At 35.6% G+C, this 23,011-nt stretch overlaps 1 protein-coding gene and 1 non-coding gene across 3 annotated transcripts in view; both read left to right on the plus strand.

Moving 5' to 3' along the window:
• Positions 1 to 23,011, plus strand: part of KPNA4 (karyopherin subunit alpha 4) — a 90,390-nt gene that overhangs the window by 36,576 nt on the left and 30,803 nt on the right. The window contains exons 11-17 of one of the 2 annotated variants that reach the window (XM_060011206.1): positions 1,813 to 1,944; positions 5,676 to 5,804; positions 7,164 to 7,268; positions 10,418 to 10,489; positions 12,228 to 12,390; positions 15,010 to 15,104; positions 16,759 to 16,798. In XM_060011206.1, coding sequence (XP_059867189.1) covers positions 1,813 to 1,944; positions 5,676 to 5,804; positions 7,164 to 7,268; positions 10,418 to 10,489; positions 12,228 to 12,390; positions 15,010 to 15,104; positions 16,759 to 16,798 — 736 coding nt within the window. Of the gene's footprint in view, positions 1 to 1,812; positions 1,945 to 5,675; positions 5,805 to 7,163; positions 7,269 to 10,417; positions 10,490 to 12,227; positions 12,391 to 15,009; positions 15,105 to 16,758; positions 16,897 to 23,011 lie in introns of those variants that run through there. The other variant, XM_060011205.2, reaches the window with a different exon arrangement.
• Positions 6,014 to 6,337, plus strand: LOC132425174 (small Cajal body-specific RNA 7). The gene has a single exon (XR_009519371.1). It is a non-coding gene; the product is annotated as a small Cajal body-specific RNA 7 (non-coding RNA).

Below are 23,011 nucleotides of genomic sequence, written 5' to 3' on the forward strand. Positions count from 1 at the left end.
TATTTTACTTTTATTAAAAGATTTCCAAGAAAGATTAATCTCAAAGTTTACAACTCTTCTGGAAAACTAGACATCTTGGTTGACCTTATTCAGAGATGTATTGTGTTCTTTCCACTTGTTTACCCCAATCCATTTGAGATTGTAACTGTTTTTCTTGCTCTTGATATATCTTGAATTTCTCAAGCCAGTTTGCATTGTTCTTTTTTAGTAGCATTAGTAATAATATTGTTTACTAAACAATAATGTTTACTAAAAATGAAATCTTCTTAGGTTAACACTTAGGAGCAAGTTCTTAAATCAGGCCATCAAAGAAATAAAAAAAATAAAATAACGAAACTGCTTCCACAAACCATAAGTGAAACATTGAAATTACACTCTGGTTGTAATTAGTAAACTTATCATAGACTTTGCTGACATAAAAAGTGCATATGAGATCAGGTCTGACTTAAATTATGATTTTGATGTGAGCATACTAATGACATGTTTAGTATTGGGCCTTTTTAAAAAAGTATATCTGGATTTTACATACAGTCATGCACAAAGTAACTTGAAGTTTTTTTGCCTATGTCAGCAAATTTTGGCAAAAAAAAAGTTACTTTTGTAAGTTGAAATTTAGTTGTCTCACATATTTTGATACCACTTTATGTGTGTGAATTTTTCATTTGGTGTCTTCTTTTTACGTTAAAAATATCCATAGTGCTTTCTTGGATTTCTGAAAGGAAAAATGGCAAAGTGCTATTTTCTTCTAGGAGCTTCTTGGATGTTTTAAACATATCATTGATTTAGAATTTAAAGGTTTCAGACTTCTCTGGTTTGTCTTTTGACACAGAGTTCATATTCCAGAAAAGCTTTCGGAAGTAAAGTTTCAGGCACAATTATTTAATACTGTGTCTTTGTCAATAATTGTATTATTTAGCAGTTTAACAGTTGTTTGTCATTCTTCGTTTTGACCATAACTTCTAATTAGGACTTCACATACAAAGAAAGAAGAAACACAATGGCCTGTTGCACTTTGAAATATAATCATTATAAGTTAATTACAGAGGCTTTTTTTTTTTTTAAGTACTTTTGGCACCTGATGTAAATTATAGTTTTGTTTGTTTGGTTGGTTTTTTGGGGGTTTTTTGTTTGTTTTTTTTTTTGTTTTTTAAACTAGAACATGTTTTTTGATTATAGATCTCACAAGTTGACCTATGGTTGCTTTTAATGTCTTGATCTGCAGCTGTGGGAGATTCCTATTTGGGAAGTTGCCTCTGGTTTTATAAGGCAAAGCATACTGGTTGGAAAAGATGAAAGTACTATAATCCTAATACTGGAGTATTGGCTTTAGACCTAGCAACATGGTATTGGTGCGAGAACACCTTGAATATATTCATCCAGCCCAGATGCTTTGAACCACCTTGTATGTTGGATACATATACTCTTTCCAACTGCATGCATTTATCACAATGTCCTTGGACCTAGTATCCCTCAATCTGAGCATTCGGGAAAGAGAATGTCTTTTTCTCATATTTTATGTGCTATGTAGTGTGTTTGTATCTTTGTGAGTTAAGAGTGGATACCAATCTGTGAACAAGATCATAATTAACCTAAATATCCTAAATATGGCTAGAAGATAAGATGCACACACTTGATATAGACGTTCATAGATGATGATGCTTAATATAATAGAGAAGATTGATTCCAGTGAATTTAGGTGAGAGAAAAGGGAAGAAAGAAGATAGTAGAACAATCATAGGTTAGTCCATATGGTTAAGAATTTTTGAAATGAGAAAATATTCAAAGACTATTTGAATTCTTTTTATTCATTAGATATTGGTAGATACGGTCTGGGCCCTCTCTTACCTTACTGATGCTGGCAACGAACAGATACAGATGGTAATAGACTCTGGAATAGTCCCTCATTTGGTTCCTCTGCTCAGCCACCAGGAAGTTAAGGTTCAGGTGAGTTTTTTATTGATAAAAGCATGTCACTGTGTGCTTTAAGTGTGACATTTGAACATGGGTAATGTCAATAGTGTAAAGTATTTTTTTAGCCTAATAACAACATATCTGTGATGAAAAGAGTGAGTTATTATATCCCCATTTTAAAGATGGAGAAAATGAGATAGATTACTACAAGAACCTCCTCCTCCCCACCCCCCAAACCCCCCCAAAAAAGCCAAGTTGACTTCTTTGTAAATTACTGATTTCTAACGCAGACCAGGGCAGTTCATATAGCAACTTGGATAGCATCTGAAACAAGTACTGATTATTTTTCCTACTTTTCCTATTTTTCTTCTTCCACTCTCCTGCTCCTTCCCCCACCCCCCTCCCCCCAACAGCTGTCCTTTTTTATTCTCCTTCACTGCACCTGGCAAGTTTAGTTAATGCTTAGCTTCACTGGCACTGTGATAAAGGCTTTGTACTGAAATGTGCTGCTTAGGGGTTTCCTAAATTGTCTTCTCTCAGTTATTTAAAATTTTTTTCTTTAATTTTGTTTTGTTTTATTATTTTAAAATCCTTCCATGTAAATATTTATCCCAAAGAATCTGCATCTAGAAAGAGCCAAAAAAGAGAAGGTGAGAAGTTCACACAAATATTATAAGCAGTAGCTGTCAAACTACGGTGGTAAAGGGAGATGCAGCAAGCAGCAAGCTCTCCCTGTCCTTCTGAGGTAAATAGCATGCTTTAATCTTAGAATGACTAAGAGCCTATAAAGCACAATAATAGCATAAGGAAAACTGTTAACCTGATTCACTATTTCTCAACCATGGCTGGACAATAAAATCAGCAGTGGGAAGCCTAAAGAAAAAAATTAGTGTATTTCCCTTGCTCTACTCCTAGAAATACTGTTTCAGTAAATCTGGATATTTCCTAGAAACCTGGGCTTTAAAAAGCTCTTTAGGTTATATTCATGTACTGTCAAAATGGAGACTCACTGCTATAAAATTTAAAGCACTTTAAAGAAAAGAGGGAACACTTAGCTAAATTCAGAAGAATTGATTATAGAATAAGTTGTCATTTAGGGTTATTTGTGGTTTATTTTAAATATTCCTACTAGATTCTTATGAAGTTTGCATTTCTTAAGTGTGGTACTTATGTCTTGGTATAGGTTTTTGGTTTGCATTTTGTTTTTGTTTTTTTCAGAATGCATCTTCAGTTTTAATACTGGACTTTATTGAGAAAATAGGGCTTGGACTTTCACTTGAGCCAGCTCTCAAGGAAAGTTATGTTCTGTACTTTACCTGGTAACTAATAGAGATTTTTAAAAACTTTTTCAACTTTCATGCCATAATTTAGGAACATAGAAAGAATAATGTAATGAACTATGTAGATTTCCTCTATATCTCTACTTCCCCACCAAATTATTTTGATACATATTCCAGATATCTAATTTCACTCAGGTTGCATCTCTAAAAAGTAAGGCTATTTTTTTTAACATATCCACCATACCAATAATTAGAGCACTTTAGGAAACCGTAATGTTAAAATCCAATCAGTATCTGAATTTTACTTATTGCCTCATTTTTTTTTTCACAATTTGACCAAATCAGTATTCAAACAAGGTCAACACATTGCATGTGGTAGCTATGTCTTTATGTTTCTGTTACTCTACAACTTTCTTCTCCTTTTTTTCTTTCCCATGTTAAATTTACTTGTTAAAGAAGCTAGGCCACAACAAAACGTTTTTGAAAGAAGTTGAACAAGACCTAAATTAGTGGAAAGACATCCATGTTCGTGGATTGGAAGATTCAGTATTATTAGGATGGCAGTGCTTCCCAAATTTATCTACAGATTAAATGCAATTCCTGTTAAAATCCATATGGAAATGCAATGGACCCAGAAATAACCAAAACAATCTTGAAAAAGAACCAAGTTTGGGGACTTCTCACTTCAAAACTTGACTACAAAGCTAGAGAAAACAAAACTTTGTGATTCTAGCATAAGGATAGACATATTGATCAGTGAAATAGAATCAAGAGTCTAGAAATAAACTTACACATTTTTGATCAATTGATTTTCAACAAGGGTGCCAAGAAAATTCAGTGAGCAAAGAATAGTCTTTTCAGCAAATGGTGCTGAGGCTACTGGATATCCATATGTAAAAGAATGAAGTTGGAACCCTACTTCACACCATATTTTTAAAAAATTAACTCAAAATGAATCAAACAGCTTAATGTCACATTCAGAAGTATAAACCTCTTAGAAGAAAACACAGGCATAAATCTTCATAACCTCAGATTAGGCAGTAGTTTCTTAGATACGACACCACAAGCAACTAAGGAAAAAATAGATAAATTGGACTTCCAAAATTAAAAACTTCTAAGGAATCAAGAAAGTGAAAAGACAACCTACAGAATGGAAGAGAGTGTTTGCAAATCATATATATGAAAAGGTATTAGTGTCCAAAATACATAAAGAACTCTTAAAACTCAACAAAAAAAAATGACAACCCAATTTTAATATTTATTTATTTGGTTGTGCTGGGTCTTAGTTGCAGCAAGTGGGCTCCTTAGTTGTGGCATGTGGGCTCTTAGTTGCGGCTCGAGGGCTCCTTAGTTGTGGCATGCGTGTGGGGTCTAGTTCCTGACCAGGGATCAAACCCAGGCCCCCTGCATTGGGAGCGTGGAGTCTTAACCACTGCACCACCAGGGAGGTCCCAGCAACCTAATTTTAAATGGTTTAAAAATTTTAATGTTCTCCAAAGAAGGCATACAGATGGTCCATAAGCACATACGAAGATGTTCAACATCCTTAGTCATTAAGGCAAAGCAAATCAAAGCCACAGTGAAGTACCATTTTATACCCACCAGGATGGTATAATCAAAAAGACAGTAACAAGTGTTGGCAAGGATGTAGAGAAAGTATAATCCTCATACATTGCTGGTAGGAATGTAAAATGGTACGGCCTCTTTGGAATATAGTTTGACAGTACCTGGAAAAGTTAGACGTAGAGTTATTATATGACCCAGCAATTCCATTTCCAGGTATATACCCAAGGGAACTGAAAACATATTCCCACAAAAGCTTTTGTATTATCTTATTTTCTTTATGGCCATAATTACTATCTAAAATTATCCTTCATACTTTCTTGTTTATTGGCTGTTTCCTCTTACAATAATGGAAGCTCCATAGGAGATGGGTTTATGTCTGTCCTATTCACTCCTCTGTTCCTAAATCAGTGTCTGACACAACTTGCTCAAAAAGGATAGGTAGGCATGAATGCATAAAGATATCTTTCATAACCTGGGGCTTCCCTGGTGGCGCAGTGGTTAAGAATCCGCCTGCCAATGCAGGGCACATGAGTTCGAGCCCTGGTGCGGGAAGATCCCACATGCCGCAGAGCAACTAAGCCCGTGCGCCACAACTGCTGAGCCTGCGCTCTAGAGCCCATGAGCCACAACTGCTGAGCCCACATGACACAACTACTGAAGCCCATGCACCTAGAGCCTGCCCTCCGGACAAGAGAAGCCACGGGAGTGAGAAGCCCACGCAGCAATGAAGAGTAGCCCCCGCTCCCTGCAACTAGAGAAAGCCCGCGCACAGCAGTGAAGACCCAATGCAGCCAAAAATAAATAAAACAAATTTATATAAAATATATATATATATCTTTCATAACCTGCCTGACATACCTTTGTGGTAATAAGTGATTCATATAGAACAACATCTCATTAAATCTTTTTATGTTTCAGACAGCAGCACTTCGAGCTGTGGGCAACATTGTTACTGGAACTGATGAGCAAACACAAGTAGTTTTGAACTGTGATGCTCTTTCACACTTCCCCGCACTTCTGACACATCCCAAAGAGAAAATTAATAAAGTAAGTATTTTTAAATACTATTTAATAATTAGCATATAAAGTAGCCATTTTCATTTGCAAAATTAAAGACTCAAGTGTCTTTAATACCGTTTATTAACATAAACTGTCATTTAGACATTAAGAGAAAGTATTTTACTCTTTATGACATGGATTGGTACATGATTTTCCATATATAAAACCGATTGTAAACAGTGCACATTTGGCTCTCTTGGAAATGATGAAATAGAGATAATTGGGTGTTGAATGTTGTATGATTGGAAGATTTTAATACGTAAGTTAAGTAATCTAAGTTTAGTATTTTTTAGCTATTTGATAGAGTGTGTGTGCATGTGTGTGTGCTTGTGGAGGCTATGAAAAGGGGGCACTGACTGGTGATGCTGACGTTGGAGTGCATCTGAGGCTGTTGTAGAAATACATGGGTTGTTGATTACAACATTGCCGATGATTATAACCCAAGAACAGCTCACCTAAGTAGCCTAGCACCCTAAAATCTCTAACAGGTTCATTAAACGTGATCCTGTGATCTGATCCAAAAGAGCCTACTGCACACTAGGAGTAAAACTTGTTTACTACTTTTTTAAAATAGAGAAAATGTTTCCCTTTAGTAAATTCATATGTTTAATAAGTTTATTAACTTTGGTAAATTATAGCAATATCCTACATAGGACATTAGGCAGATATTTTGTCTTATTTCATTCTGTGTTTTTAGTATGCATTTATTGTCTATGAAAAAAAAGATTTGTAATCAACTTGGTAGAAGTAGCACATTGTGGTGTAAAGGGTAGCATAAAAAGATCATTAAGGTAGACCAATAAAGCTGTCAAACATCTGGTTCCACTTTAACTCTTGAGAGAGATGGTGCAATGAATGACTATTACAAATAAGTATACTAAAACAATCCACTATTTCAGTTTTTGTGTCTCCATTATCATGAATAATTGAGAGATTTATCTACTTTGGCTACGACTCAATCAGAACAGAAGAGAGAATAAATAAAGCACGCTATGTGAGGAGGATGCTGAATCTCCTTTACAATTGTTTTAGGATTTGTATTTGTATTGCAGCTCATCAGTTCCTTAGTAGTTGTTCAGCCAAGCTTCTTTTGAGTCTTAGTGTTTGGGAACATTGCTTTCAAGAATTTTTTAGAAGGGTTAGTTCATTATAACTTAGACTAGGGTCATTAGCAATTTGTCCAAAGAAAAATATGGAAAGGGGATAGAGGAATTCATATTCCTAAATTTTTTATTATGGAACATACTCCATAAAATCATTTGGACGTTGTAGTGAATGTGCTTTTTCCTAGTTCAGCTGCAGATTTTATTTTTTAATGAGAAATATTGAAAGGATCTTGTTCTACAGGAAGCAGTGTGGTTCCTCTCTAACATCACCGCAGGAAATCAGCAGCAGGTTCAGGCAGTAATTGATGCCAATCTTGTACCAATGATAATACACCTTTTGGATAAGGTAAGAAAGTCATATTGTATGTTCTGTGTAAGAGGAAAAGAATTATATGAATATATATTTTTCTGTTTAATTACAACCTATACAATGGCATGAGTAGTACAGTAAAATAGTATTAATATTAAAACGTTCAAGCATTTTTTATATACAAGAGATAGTTCCTTTTAGAAACCCCTGGCCCTTTTTCTATATCATTCTTTTGTCAAAATTACCATTATCCTGAAGTTTATTAAAAATTCATATTACTACTACTGACTATAAATGCTTACATATTGTACCAAGCACTTTACATATATTACTTTATTTCTTTATTACTGTAACTCTGTGAGGTTAAGAATTATTCCCATTTGACAGATGAAGAAACTATGGTATAGACAAATAAATTGCCCAAGATCAAACAGTGTGCTATTTAATCATACGCCATATCATTGCATGCTTACATTAATGTTTGGGAAAGAGACAGTTTAAAGTGTCCACTCACAGCATGAGGATTTTTTTCTCAACACTGATCTGTTAATTAAAGAGAGGATATCTCGATCTTCTTTTCTTCCATGTTTCCTACAAACTGGTAGTAGAGGCTAATTTCCTATAAACTGGTAGATCGGGTTCAATCATGCACTAATGATTCACATGAGGAGAAACATTCTATCTGTTTGTCCTACATTTAGTGATATTTAGATTAAGTCAGCTCAGATGTTATCAGCCTGTTCCAGCCAATTATTATAAAGTTATTCATCATTCTTTCACATAATGGTTTTTCGGCGGTCATGATGATCATTACCTAGATCACTTATTATACTAGGAACTGCAAAATGATGACTTTGTAATTCTGCCATTCTTTATGTATTAGCCATGATTCTTCAATAAAGAAGAAAAAAGAGCTTTTCCCTATCAACTGTTGGTTTACTCTAAAACATATTTCATATAGGAAAGGCAAGACAAATGTTTGATCCCTGCTCATTATCACTGTTTTTAGAATGACATGGTTCCCTAATGACCTCAAAAGGAGACAAGTGTAAAGTTTTTAGTGTCATTAAGGAAATTATGGATTTACATATGTGTATATTTTTTATATAAGTTTTAGTCCTTTGTAGCTATTCTTTCTGACGTTCAGGTTGTCCCTGACCAATGGGAACCTCTTAAATTTGGTGCCTATGTCTTTTTTACATCACTGCAGTAGTTTTTGAGAGCTTCCTACCTTTTGGATGTGATATGATTCCCAGGCTTACCTTGTATATTTCCTGATCTACGCCTGGAATTAACTATTTTCCAGGGTGTCGTGGTTCCTTTTTGTAACAAATGGTATTTAAAGATCATAGTTCAGGTACTAAGGATAATCATTGCTATAAGGTTGTCGTGGTATGTAGGCTTGAATGAACAAAATAGGTGACCTTTTTTTTTTTAAGAAAGTGAAAAATATGCATATTGTAATTTTATGAACATGAGATTCATAAAAAACAAATCATGAATGAAAGGAAGCTATCAGATATTACTGGGTATTTAAGATAGCAGTGTTTTTATTTTTACTTCTTCGATTTTATATTTTTATCTCTTTTATGCTAGAAATCTTCCAAAAACATGAACATAATTATTTGAGTTATATATTGAGATATATAATATAAAATCTATCAAAATAACAAGACTACATTGACACTAACAACATGATTACTCCACTTTTGAGATTTCCTTGAGGACTTCTTTGTCTTTAGGATGTATTCCATCAATGGTGTACTTAAAAATAATGTCACTTGAAATAACTCCTGTTATGTGTGGTTAACATATACAGCTTGATATACAGTTAGGTTATTTCTGTTTGTTTTTTATTTGGGGGAATTACTTTAGGTTTTGTTTTTTATTTTGTTATTTTTGGCCACACTGTGTGGCTTGTGGGATCTTAGTTCGCCAACCAGGGATAGAACCTGGGCCCTCAGCAGTGAGAGCACGGAGTCCTAACCACTGGACCACCAGGGAATTCCCTTGTTTTTTATTTTGTTGTGGTTATATGAAGCATTTATAGTTTCCAAGTAAAAAATATGTACTTTGTTTTCAAGGTATGTACACCGAGGTCTAACTTCTGTTTCTGTCCATTCCTCCCTGTTCTTTCCCTTCCTTTACAGATGATCATTTTTATTAGTGTTTGGTTTATTCGTCTATTGTTTATACTTTAAATATAAGGAAATGCCTATGTAAAGTTTTTTTCCATGTTTTTTTTCAGGTTGTATTTAGGATTACTGGATCTACAAATAGACACATATGTAAATTTGCTATATAATGCCCATCCACCTCTAGAAAGATTGTCCCGTTTTACACTCCTGCCAGTCTCACCAACACATATTTGGGATTTCTCAATCTGATAAATAAGAGTAGATATCCCACTGCAGTTTTTCTTTTTTTGAAGTATAATTGATTTACAATGTTGTGTTAATCCACTTCAGTTTTAATTTTCATTCTTATTTACATATTCTTTTCTTAATACATCCTAAGCATTTTTCCAAGTTGCTAGTCATCTTAACATTAGTGGCTGGTTATTATTTTATTATTTAGATTTGCTATAATTAGTTATTCCTCTGTTGTTTAAGTTGCTTTTACTTTCTGACTCTTATGTGCTGCTAAGACATTATATGGAAAGATACATATTACTTTGTTTTGAATTATTTGCTTGGTAAATTCTGAAAGGTGAGATTACTAAATCATATATATGACTTTTTAAATGAATTTTAAATTTATTTTATCAATTTATATTTGAAAGACAATATATGAGGGTAATGGCTTTATGACAGTCTCATTAATGGTGGGTATTTTCATTTTTAAAACTTTATGTGTTTAAAAGGATACCTTACCCTGACATTTCTTTGATTAAAGTACAATTGTATATTTCCTTTTTTTTTTGACTGATTTTATTTTATCATTGACTTCATTTAATCTGATATTACTGAACAGCAATATCAAGTCAATTTGTTGCCGGTAAAGTTCACAAAAAGGAATCTCCATTTGTTTAGGGTAATTTGAGTTCAAAGCCTTATCTTTATTATATGTATATAGAAAGGCTAGAAGAAAACCTAGGGGAATAAGCAGTTGAAAAATCATTTCAGAAAACACCTTTTCCAGTTTACCCTATATTGCAATTTGTATTCTTTACTTTGCTTTTACAGGGAGATTTTGGCACTCAGAAAGAAGCTGCATGGGCCATAAGTAACTTAACAATTAGCGGAAGGAAAGATCAAGTAAGTTCAGCTCTTATTTATTTCTCAAAACTGATAAAATAACAGTACCAATAATTCTAAGATTTAGATTTTAGTAAATCATAATTTAAGATAATAGCAAGATAACAGGCATTCTGTGATACATAAAAGTGTCACCTTGACTTCCTTTAGTTATATTTCGTAGATGTGAAGTGTTTTCTTTCTTGGCCTACAAGAATTTTCTAATCCGTGGTAAGATGAAGCACTTACGGTCAGGGTTGTTTTTTTTGTTTTTTAACAGTGTTAAGAAAAAAACAAGACTTTTTAGGTTAATAGGGCAGAATGAAACTGCCTCACAGATTCTCCTTACAAATGAACAACAACAAAAATTATCTGGCAGCAAATCAAACAAGGAACTAAACTCAGCCAAAAAGCTGGGACTAAGAACTAGGGTGAACAATGTGAGGTGCCTAGGGCATAAAATATAAAGAGGCACTTACTCTCACGGTTGTGCAGGTGACAAAGCTTAACATTATGCCAACTGGCGAAAGAAAATGAGTTTTAAAGGTCCCAGATATGGGGGACTTCCCTGGTGGTCCAGTGGTAAAGAATCCTCCTTACAATGTAGGGGACATGTGTTCGATGCACTACAGCTACACGATGTAGTTGCACTACAACTACTGAGCTCATGTACCTCAATTAGAGAGCCTGCTGCAAACTCTGAGCCCGCGCGCTCTGGAACGCGTGCGCCACAACTAGAGAAGAGAAAACCCACATACTGCAGCTAAGACCCGCGCAGCCAAAACTAAATTAAAAAAAAAAAAAAAGTCCCAGATATGTTTCACAGACAAGTGAAAAAGGATGAATTTGGAGCTGATAATTGTCACAAATAAGGTATAGGCTGGTGGTGACCAGTGAATCCACTCAAATATGAATACAGAGTAGAATATAAATACAATACATGGAAATAACTAAATAGAAAAATGATAGAATAATATTTTGCAAATTTTATGGAACCAATAGAATAGCAGATTGAGAGGTGGCCAGGTATATATGAGTGCTAAATGTTATAGCAAAGAGAGGATGCTCTCAAATTGAACAATTATAGTTTTAAAAAAATAATCATCCAGCCTCTCAACTGATTTCATAATTTCTTAATGTTAGAAAGGATCTCTGAAGGAAGTACTCCTTATGGCAAAGAAATGTGTCATATGAACTTGAGTGATTCCTTCATTTTCACTTTAGTTTTTTTTCTAAGTTCATGTAAAATTAACATACTACATTAAAAAGAAAAGGTTAGATTAATGTAGTCTAACTTATCATGTGAGAGGTGAGGTCATATTTCCATATTCAAGATTTTAAAGTCAAAATTATTACAGTGAGGACTTCCCTGGTGGTGCTGTGGTTAAGAATCCGCCTGCCAATGCAGGGGACATGGATTCGAGCCCTGGTCCGGGAAGATCCCACATACCACGGAGCAGCTAAGCCCGTGCGCCACAACTACTGAGCCTGTGCTCTAGAGCCCATGAGCCACAACTACTGAGTCCGGGTGCTACAACTACTGAAGCCCACGTGCCTAGAGCCCATGCTCCACAACAAGAGAAGCCCACACACCGCAACTAGAGAAAGCCTGCATGCAGCAACGAAGACCCAACGCAGCTAGCTAGATAGATAGATAGTAATGAAAATTAAAAAAAAAAAAATTATTCCAGTGAGATAATAGGGTGCACGCATGAAGTTCACTTAACACTTATCATATCATGGTATTTTCATTCTTCAGGTGGCCTACCTAATCCAACAAAATGTTATCCCACCTTTTTGCAATTTGCTGACTGTAAAAGATGCACAAGTTGTGCAAGTAGTACTCGATGGACTAAGTAATATATTAAAAATGGCTGAAGATGAGGCAGAAACCATAGCCAATCTTATAGAAGAATGTGGGGGTAAGTTTATTATAAGCTATTGATATTATTCCACATTTTAATGTTCTTTTTGTAACTACTTTTATTTTCTAACTAATACAGCACTTCTGTATTTTTCTGTCTTAGATAATCAAGTAATAGAATAAAGTAAATAGTGTATTCTATATGTACAGTGCTGCTCAGCTTCTTGCATATGCTTAGGTAACTGAATTGTTGCCATATATTGAACAGGCACTGTGCTAAGGTACTGGGAAGACGGTGGTAAACAAGACACAGTCCTTTCCCTCAAGGCATGTAGTCTAGTCGTGGAGATAAATATGAACTGATTTAATGTGCTAATTACCCTAATAGAAATGTACAACAAAAGGAAATACCCTAATCCATCCTGGAAGAAGCAGGAAATGACACCTGAGCTGGATTTTGAGAGATGAATAAGGATTAATAAAGTAAAAAGGGATGAAAGGTGTTCCAGGCAGAAATAACACCATGAGCAAAGTCTGAGGTGAGAAATAGCATTCAGCAAATTATAAGTAGTTTAGTGTTGCTGAATCACAAAATATGAGGTAGAAACTGCCAAAAGACAAGGCTGCAGACTTAGCCATTGACCAGGCCCCTGCAGTCTTAGAAGCTTTGTAGCACAGCAGATACTTTAGGGCAGTAGTTCCCAAATCTGGCAGTGTACCAGAGCCACCAGGAAGATAAACAACATGTCTTAGCTTTCAACCCTTAGGATTAACATGTAGACAGAACATGGAAGTCTCAGATATGGCTGTGGAATAACATGTAAATGTTATCAACCTGAATAAGCATAAAAGTAAAGATCTTTCTGATGGAAGTTGAGAAGTAAATGAAAGGAGGGAGAGGTAACTAGGAGTAGGAGAACCAGTATCTTCAGCTTCCTTAGTAGAGTTCAGAGGCTTGAAAATTAATAAGAAGTAAGTATTTTTAAAGTTATTAAAGTGACAAATAGAACAGCAACAAAAAATGCATAACTATCAAGTTGGGAACAGGACATGGGGAAATACTGTTAGGGAAATAATTAGAAAGGGAGTACCAGAAAAATTAAAAGCAGGAATTGTTAAAAATTTTTCCTACTTGTATGTTTTTTTCTTTTACCATATAAACATTTTAATTATTAAAAATTTATTTTTATATATTAAAATAAAAATATAGATCTTGAGCATTGCCTACTTCACTGGAGGCGAGCCCTAGGAATATGTATCTTATAAACTTCCCAAAGGATTCTGCTGTAGGGTATGACAAGCCATTGGAAGATTTTACCTAGTGAATTGATGTATTTAAATGGAGCCATGGATATGAGGGGAATGGAACCATTTAGAGACAAGCAGGAAACCACCTAGGTGGTTTCTATGTATTGTGTTGAGGCCACAATAAATGAAGGCAGTGATAATAGAGAAAAGGGGGAGATGACAAGATTCAAGAAATGGATAGACTTTAAGGTTTTTGAGATTTGATTATAGAGTATTGAGGGTAAGGGGAATTTATTAGTCTGTCTCTCAGATTTCAAACTGTTGTTGATTATCACCAATAAGAATACAGTATAATAAACAGCGTAAATGAAGAATGGCAAAGAACAAATTGTGTTTTGGATAGTTTGAGTTTTAGATACCTGTTGAAATATCCTTGTGGAATTATCATACATGTTTAAGATTTTCAACATCTGAAGCTCAGAAAAGAAATGAAGCCATAGAGTTATAAGTCCTCAGCCTATATGTAGTAGTTAAACTTTTTCATGGAAGGGCCCCATAAAGAGAATGTGAAAAGTGAGAAACATGCCCATAACAACTTCCTCCACTTAAAGAATAGATAAAGGAAGAACACTCATGAAAGGGCAATTTCACTTTAATTCAGAGGCCTTAAAAGTAATTATTACTCCTGTAAAGCAAAACAATATCCAGTTTGCATATCAATAGGTTAAGTTAATACATTCTGCCTATGATTTAATAAATTTATTAATATTTACAGGGAAAATTCCCTTTTCCCCTGAAATACTGTGGTTGATCTTGATCATTTTTCATTATACTTGAATAGCTGTCTTAACATTCATATTTATTAATCACGAGTACTTAAAAGTTCTTTTCCTAAATGCTCACTAGAAAAACTTGGCAGATGCTACAAAGTAGAAGGAATTTGCTTTTAACTTTTTTTTTCCTTGCATCTTTGGGGATGTGTGTGTGTGTGTGTGTGTGTGTGTGTGTGTGTGTGTTTTTGGCCATGCCACATGGCTTGTGGGATCTCAGTTCCCCGACCAGGGATTGAATCCGGGCCCACACAGCAGTGAAAGCCCAGAGTCCTAACCACCTGGCCACCAGGGATCTCCCAGCTTTTAACTTTTAACAAAGCAATTTTACATGTTATTACTCTTTATAAACACTGATGTGTATAGTTATTCTGCTGAGTAGATGTCCCATTGCTTATGTTTATATGTAATTAGATACTCAGATAATTTTTAAAAGATAAATATGCTATATTTTTGTGCATAAAACCTTTTTATTTATAAGATTCACCTTTAGAATAAATTCCTCAAAATTGGATTTTGTGTTCCCAAGATTATTGTAACTTTTTTTGTCACTGCTTTTTAAATATTACCATTATTTCACTTCATAAAATTTCTTACAGGACTGGAGAAAATTGAACAACTTCAAAATCATGAAAATGAAGACATCTACAAATTGGCCTATGAGATCATTGATCAGTTCTTCTCTTCAGATGATGTATTAATAATTTTATAATTTTCTTAGTTTTATGTATAAGCATAAGTCTGGATGAAATGTAAGCTAGGACATATATGTATGTATTCGGGGGGAATGGAATTGAAATAGATATATGACAGTAATGTTACTTATTTCAGAAGTACAAATATTTCAGTATTTTAAAGTCCTTCAAGGTATTAAAAAGTAGTACTAGCTGTAATGGCAAAAAAAAAAAAAAAAAAGAATCTTTGACAGTGGATAAATCAGGCTTTATTTTCCCTTGATGTCTTTATAAACAAAACAGTGAAGCCTAGTATATCCTATAATAAATCCATTATGACAATAATTAATCTGTATTTGAATATATTGTCACTGTTATTTTTAGTTGGTCACCAAAAACTAATACAAAGATAAATAGATAAAATGAAAAAAATTATCAAGAAATATAATTATTTCTTATAATAATATATATATTACTATATAATGTAAGGTATAGTCCAGAAGAGTATCTTCAGATTGTCAGTATATGGTAATTGAAATTAAAGAATTATTTTTAGTATCACCTCTTTGGGAAAGTTAAATCTAAAATTAAAGCAGTTGTTTCTTAGAAAATTATAGTGATTATAGATAGAACCACCAGTGGATCTCTTGAATTATTTTCTCAACTCTTCAAAAAAAAAATGGAATGTTATTAAATATTTTGTTAAGCATGCATGATTTGAACATTAACTTGACAAGGACAATACTAAAGAAGAATTACAGATTATCAAGCTAAGTCCTATTTAAAATATAATAGTAGTTGAAAAGTATACTTTTTTAAAGGTAGTTTTTGTCACATGTCTTAAAGTTGGGTTTTTAGAAGTCCTAATTGATAATTAGGTATACATAAAGCCTTATGATTTCTGATACTTCAACGTGCAGGTCTTGTTTACTCTGTTGCATCATGAAAAGAATAATAAAGATGATGTGCCTATTTATAGGAACTACACTATAGGTGCATAATTTTGTGGAATTTCAACGTTTAGATATAAAGCATATAGAAAGAATATTATACATTTTTAGCAGAGCTATTATTTTACTACTTTAAGCTCAAAAGTCATTTGTCTCCAATTGCTATTAAAAGATAAACCAAAGAATACACTTACTCTCCAAAAGTGGTAGCATTACAGTGAGTATACTCTGAGATGTAGGACCATTTCTTTCATTCTTTCAGAAGATATACGTTTTGCATATTCTCTTAAGTTTCCTCTCTTTTTGGCATCTCTTAAGAAAAAGCCTTTATAAAGTGTTTCAGGTTTCTAAAGGGGTGGTAGGACAGTGTTGGCACCCATCATCTCCCATACTTTTTTTTTTTTTAATTTATTAATTTATTTATTTTTGGCTGTGTTGGGTCTTTGTTACGGTGTGGGGGCTTCTCATTGCGGTGGCTTCTCTTGTTGTGGAGCACGGGCTCTAGAGCGCAGGCTCAGTAGTTGTGGCGCATGGGCTTAGTTGCTCTGCGGCATGTGGGATCTTCCGGGACCAGGGCTCGAACCCGTGTCCCCTGCATTGGCAGGTGGATTCTTAGCCACTGCGTCACCAGGGAAGCCCTCCCATGCTTTTTAAATGGAAATAGTACTACAATGCTATTTTTTTTTAAACTAATTATCACCTTCTTTTTCCTTTTTTCCCTTAGATTGATGAAGATCCTAGTCTTGTTCCAGAGGCAATACAAGGTGGAACATTTGGTTTCAATTCATCTGCCAATGTACCAACAGAAGGGTTCCAGTTTTAGAAAGATGTTGTGGAAGTTAGGTACAATGCAGCACTGAGATATATATATATATACACATATATATAAAAAGGTTTGATCCATCAAGCTTGGCTCATGGGATCTGCTGCTGCATTAAATCGGGAAAGAAAATGTGAAGATTTCATTTGGAATCACGGAAAATGCCCAAATGAGGTCAAGATGGCGAGTGGGTGCGAGTGAGAATGAGTGGCAAAATGTAATGAAAACTTTACATGAATGCTTATTTAGGTTGTTCAGAGTAAAAGGGCTACAGGTCACAGATATTCAGTGCCTGAGGAGGAACATTGACATTATATCCGCTGAGGGGAAAGTGCAGTAATGTCATCTTCAAGCCTTATAAGCATAAAAGAGAATAGGATGCCCATATAAGTCAAAGGAAAATGAGCCCAGGCCTTGCTATGAAGCAGTGTGTGAATGGACAATGTTGAATGAATGTCTGGCTCAGTGATAGAGAGCCAGGTTCATCTTTGAAATCTAGGGCTCTTCATTCATGAAGCAGACTCCTAGTCCTGGAGTGACTGTGTACGAGAGTATGGTTGTGGTGCTGTATGTGAACGCATGCAAGCTTGATTTGCCTTCAGGGGGCTGATAACAAACCTAGTAAATCATCAAAGTGAGATCATAAGTGTTACTGTACACTGGACATGAAAACAAAGACCAGTTCAGCAGCAGACATTGGTGTACTCTGCAGCCTGTGTTTTCTATTTCCCTTCTTCCCTTTTCCCACCCCTCCTTTTTTTTCCCCCTCTTTTTTTTTTTTGTGGGTTTTTTTTTTTTTTTTTAGTTTTTTTTTTTTGTTTGTTTTTTTGTTTTTTTTTTGTGGGGTTTTTGTTTTGTTTTTAGTTTTTATTTACTTTACCTAGTATGGCTTTTTAGTTGCTTCTCAAGTCAGAAAACTTTCAGGAAGGTTTCCCTGTGCATTTGCACCAGATGAATGTTTGATGCTATGAAAAGCTTTCCATATCATCAAAACTAATTTGTGTAGATTTTTGCATGAAAAAAACCATAAATTTCCCTCAAAATAGACTGTGTTGCAGTACACAAGTTACCATAATAGTATAAAACAGTAAAATGTGCTTTAAAAAGCCATCCTTTTCATTTTCAGAGATAACATAAAGATCTTTGCATGAGGTAAATCTACAGCCTAGTTCATTTTTAGATTTTGTTGAGTCCTGTAAAGAAGAAGAAGAAAAAAGTTTCAGTTGTGGTAGAATACCGTGCTGTGTTTAAATGTTACTTGTTTTCAAACTTTGTTTTCTATGAAAATGATATGGAAACTTCTAAAATGGAATTTGGTGCATATGTACTGCTGAATAAAGACCGATGAAGAGGTTTGAGTAGATGTACAAATCAAGTAATGGTTTGAACACCTTTAATAATATGCCTAATCTGTTCAATTGTTTTAGAATCTTTTTATCTTAGATGTAGGCAGCCATGAACAATCTATTTTGAGCCACTTTAGGGAGAAAACTTTGTATTTTTAAAACTTGCATAAAAGTTATGCAAGTGGTTTTTATAAATTGGAATAATGCCTCAGTTTCGAGGTTATGCACACTAAATTAAATGTGACATAAATTAATTTGTACAAAAAGAACTCTTTATAAGGTGGCTCATTGTAGGAAATCCTGTGCCTTCCCCTTTGAGCACAAGTGTTGCATGAACAACAGTTTGCTATAAGAAACATACCAGATTAGCCACCATTAGCATCTATATCTACTTTGTGTTTAAAAATCAACTGGTAATTCTGAAACACTGTAGAATGGATAAAAATTATTTTGTGATCATAACTCTTTGTTGAACTAGAGTATTTTTGCAGCATTCCTTGTCATCAGAAACATGGTTAAAGTTTAAAACTAGAAGCAGCAGAAAACTAGCTTGTAAAATTTATCCAAGTAGAGTGCAGGCTAGGCTGTCTTGGGGAGATAAACATTAAAACTCAAAGCAATGTTTTACATGGGGCGTGTGTGTGTGCTGTGTGGATTTTTTCATATATTAGTGTAAAGTTAGAGTAACTCAGTGGCTTATGTTTGCTTGTCTTTCATAAGCTTTTGATATAGACCCAACATTACAGAAGAAATTTCTTAAGTTATTTAATTTCGGTATAGACGTATTAATATTCTAACTGACTGAATTTGTTCAGGTGACACCATCTTTGCTTCTACTTTCTCCCTGTCCAAACCAAGCTTTTGACCTTCCTTCACCCCTCCAGCAAAATGGACTGAGAGAGACAACTTGAGCTATATTTTAAGTATTTCTGTAACTACAACATATGGTTCCAAATAGATTGCATACAAAGCATGGTTTTTACAAATGGCTTAAGTTACCAGAAGGTGAACATAATAGTACTTTGCATAATTCATGTTTCTTAGTAAACAAAAACCTGGTTCAAAGTAAGCCAGTGAGGTTATAATAGGCCAAGTGATTTTATAGAATAATTTTCTTACAGATGCAGGACTCATGGCAGCTTGCTTATTCAAGGCCTGCAGGAGAATCTGATCTCAGAGAAGGCCCTAAGCTCTCTTTTAAAGGGCTCGCCTGATTAAATCAGGCCCACCCATTATAATCTCCCTTTTTTTTTTTGCGGTATGCGGACCTCTCACTGTTGTGGCCTCTCCCGTTGCGGAGCACAGGCTCCGGACGCGCAGGCTCAGCAGCCACTGCTCATGGGCCTGGCCGTTTCGCGGCATGTGGGATCTTCCTGGACCGGGGCACGAACCCGTGTCCCCTGCATTGGCAGGCGGACTCTCAACCACTGCGCCACCAGGGAAGCCCTGTAATCTCCCTTTTGATTGACCCAAAGCCAAACTGATTAGTACCTTAATTATACCTGCAACATCCCTTTCTCTTTGCCTTATACCATAGCCTAATCACAGAATGATATCCATCATATTCACATATCCTGCCAACACTTGAGTAAAGGGGATTATAAAGGGTATGTACACCAGGGAATCTTGAGAGCCATCTTAGAGTTCCTATACCACAAAGAAATACTAGTATTTAGAGCTGGAGCAGTTTAGAAGTGATCAGTAATATATTGCAAACTTATTTTTAGATGAAGTTTACCTGTGAGAATCTATTGAGAACTTTGCACCGGCTTCCTTCCAAAATGCATATACATACAGTTTTAGGGGTTCTGTGGGAGTCTGAATTTCAGAATATGAATGAACTGTCCCAGTCCCCCGCTTCAGATGATAGAGTTGTGAAGAAGTGACTTGATCAAGGCCAGACAGCTACTAAGGGCTAGAGAAGACCCAGATTGTACCTCCCATACCATTGGAAGCTATGCTTTCAATTACTGTTCTAAAACTGAGTTCATTTAAATTTGTGAGCCAATGCAAAAAAATGTTTATGCAGCTTTTCATATCTGTATTTTGAGGAATGGCTAACACTAATTCTTATAGAAGCTTGTGAGTTTTGAAATTACAGTTGACCCTTGAACAGTATGGACTTTGCAGGCCCACTTAAATGCCAGTTTTTTTTCACTAAATACTACAGGGTCAACTGTACTTTAAATCATCTTTAGATTACTTGTGATACCTAATACAGTGTAAATGCCATGTAAATAATTGTTAAGTACAATCTAAGTGCTGTGTAGCTAGTCCCTTGAACAAAGCTGGGGTTAGGGGTGCCGGCCCTCTGCACAGTCAAAAATCGAAAATCCTCATATCCGTGGTTCCACATCCAAGGATTCAACCAGCCACAGATCATGTAGTACTGTAGTGCATATTTAGTGAAAAAAGTCCATGTATAAGTGAACCCAAGCAGTTCAAACACATGTTGTTCAAGGGTCCACTGTATTTGATTTCTTTGAGTTTCCAAAAATTGATCTTTCATTATGGATATTAAGAAGGTGAACTACAAACAGGCCAATTTAGCTTGAATCAAAAAAAGTTACCAGTTAACTCCTGAGGTTTAATGGATTATTTACTTCCTAAACTTGACATTTTAAACATTTAAGGAGAAAATGGTTTTTCTTTTTAACAAACACATTAATGAAGTGTATACTCTTTAAAAATATAAGTAATGAAATTATGCACATATGCCTTTAAATAAAATCAAAGTGCACATTTGTAGTCTTATTGTAATGAGTTAATTCCTAAGTTAAAGGAAGACGGAAAAAACGAAGATTTGTAAAGCCTGTATTCCAGTGTGATCAGAAGCAACTGAACTGTAGTGTCACATTGCATATTAACTATCATGTCAATAATATACAGGAAGGTAGATTGAATGTTTTTTCTCAAGATACAACTAAGCAGTTCCATCAATTTTGAATATTCTAAATTCAGGCCCTTTAGGTGACAAATTTGGTTCAGGATGTCCATGCCAGGATGTACTGTTTATAAAATTGACTTGACAGCTGCTACTTGGTGTATAAGAGCAGCTGAGTGTGAAGGAAAGTAAATACCGCCCTGCACATTTCTGATTTACCTCTTGCCAGAGGCCTGCACTCCTGTCTTTTTTTATTTTTTAAAAAAAATTAATTAATTTATCTTTGGCTGCATTGGGTCTTCGTTGCTGGGCGCAGGCTTTCTCTAGTTGTGGCAAGCGGGGGATACTCTTAGTTGTGGTGCGTGGGCTTCTCGTGGTGGCTTCTCGTTGCAGAGCACGGGCTCTAGGCACGTGGGCTTCAGTAGTTGTGGCATGCGGGCTCAGTAGTGGCACGTGGGCTTCAGTAGTTGTGGCAAGCAGGCTCAGTAGTTGTGGCACGCGGGCTCAGTAGTTGGGGCTCATGGGCTCTAGAGCGCAGGCTCAGTAGTTGTGGCGCACGGGCTTAGGTGCTCTGCGGCATGTGGGATCTTCCCGGACCAGGGCTCGAATCCATGTCCCCTGCATTGGCAGGTGGATTCTTAACCACTGCGCCACCAGGGAAGTCCCTGCACTCCTCTCTTATCACTTACATTGTTGGCCCAATTTCTACCTTCTCTCCACAAGTTTTGCATCTTTGCAGCTCTAACTATGCTTACTCCAGGTTAACTTAGTTTTTCCAGACTGTCAGTTCTTCCAGTTTTATTCTTCGTGAAGAAAATTTTTTATAACCTTTTCATTTCTTTCTGTTATTCTTCAAGCATGAATCCTGCTTCCATATCATTCGTTCAGTGTCCCATCCTCTCTCGTCCTCTGGATTTTGAGCATTCTGAGCCACCTTTCCCCCATATTTTCTACATGGTTACCTTTTTACTGATTTTGTAATTGGATACTATAATGCTAATATCCAACACTTGGACTCAGCTTAGGAGGGCATTTCTCTTATCTTAAAAAAAACAAAAACAGGGAAACCTCTGGCGGTCCAGTGGTTAAGACTCCACGCTTCCACTGCAGGGCGCACAGGTTCCGTTCCCAGCCGGAGCACTAAGATCCCACATGCCACACAGCCAAAAGTCATTTTGGCTCATAGTTGTGGGGTTGGGAAGAAATCGACATACCCTTAGTCTCTCCTGCCTTACTGCCGTACTTCTTGTTTCTCAGGGGTTGTCCCCTCTGTTCAACTCATTAACGTAAAATTTATCTATTAACCTATTATGGGTATTTTCTATCTCCAACCATTTCCCTTTGTACTTGCCAGTGTGCTCCCTCCATAAACAAATTACATACTGCCTCAAATCTAGTAGCTCCCAGTGTGATCTACAAGATGCCCAGCGTATGTAACCATATAACTGATGCAGAAAAACTGGGTTTTATCTTTTTTTTTCCCCCCTTTGAACCTGTTTAAGATGGTTATAGGAAAGCTGTTAAGGAGCTGTGAAGGTACCTAAATAGTAACTTTGTTCCAGTTTGAGTCAACTAGTGATGTACCGAAAAGTTTGTTTCCCTGTTTTCTCTATCCCCGGGTAACTCTTTTGCCGTTCTTCCCAGCTGCAGAGAGTAAAGAAAGCTAGAGGTAGCAGACAGGAAGTGTCTTGTTTGGATCCTGAATTCTCAACCACTTTACATACCTTGAACATTCCAGATATCTGTCTCCTTCAGGAAGCCAAATATATACAGTACCGTCTACTACCCTTGCCATCCCCATTAGCTCTCACTTTGCAGTGTGTGTTTTACACCGATGGTAATTTTTCAGTCTGTAGAGTCTGTTCAGTCACTGCTCTATCACATCTGCATTTTAGTCTTTCCACTAAATTGTAAGCTTCTTAAGGGC

Source organism: Delphinus delphis, chromosome 4 (assembly GCF_949987515.2).
Source record: "Delphinus delphis chromosome 4, mDelDel1.2, whole genome shotgun sequence".
Lineage (NCBI taxonomy): Eukaryota > Metazoa > Chordata > Mammalia > Artiodactyla > Delphinidae > Delphinus > Delphinus delphis.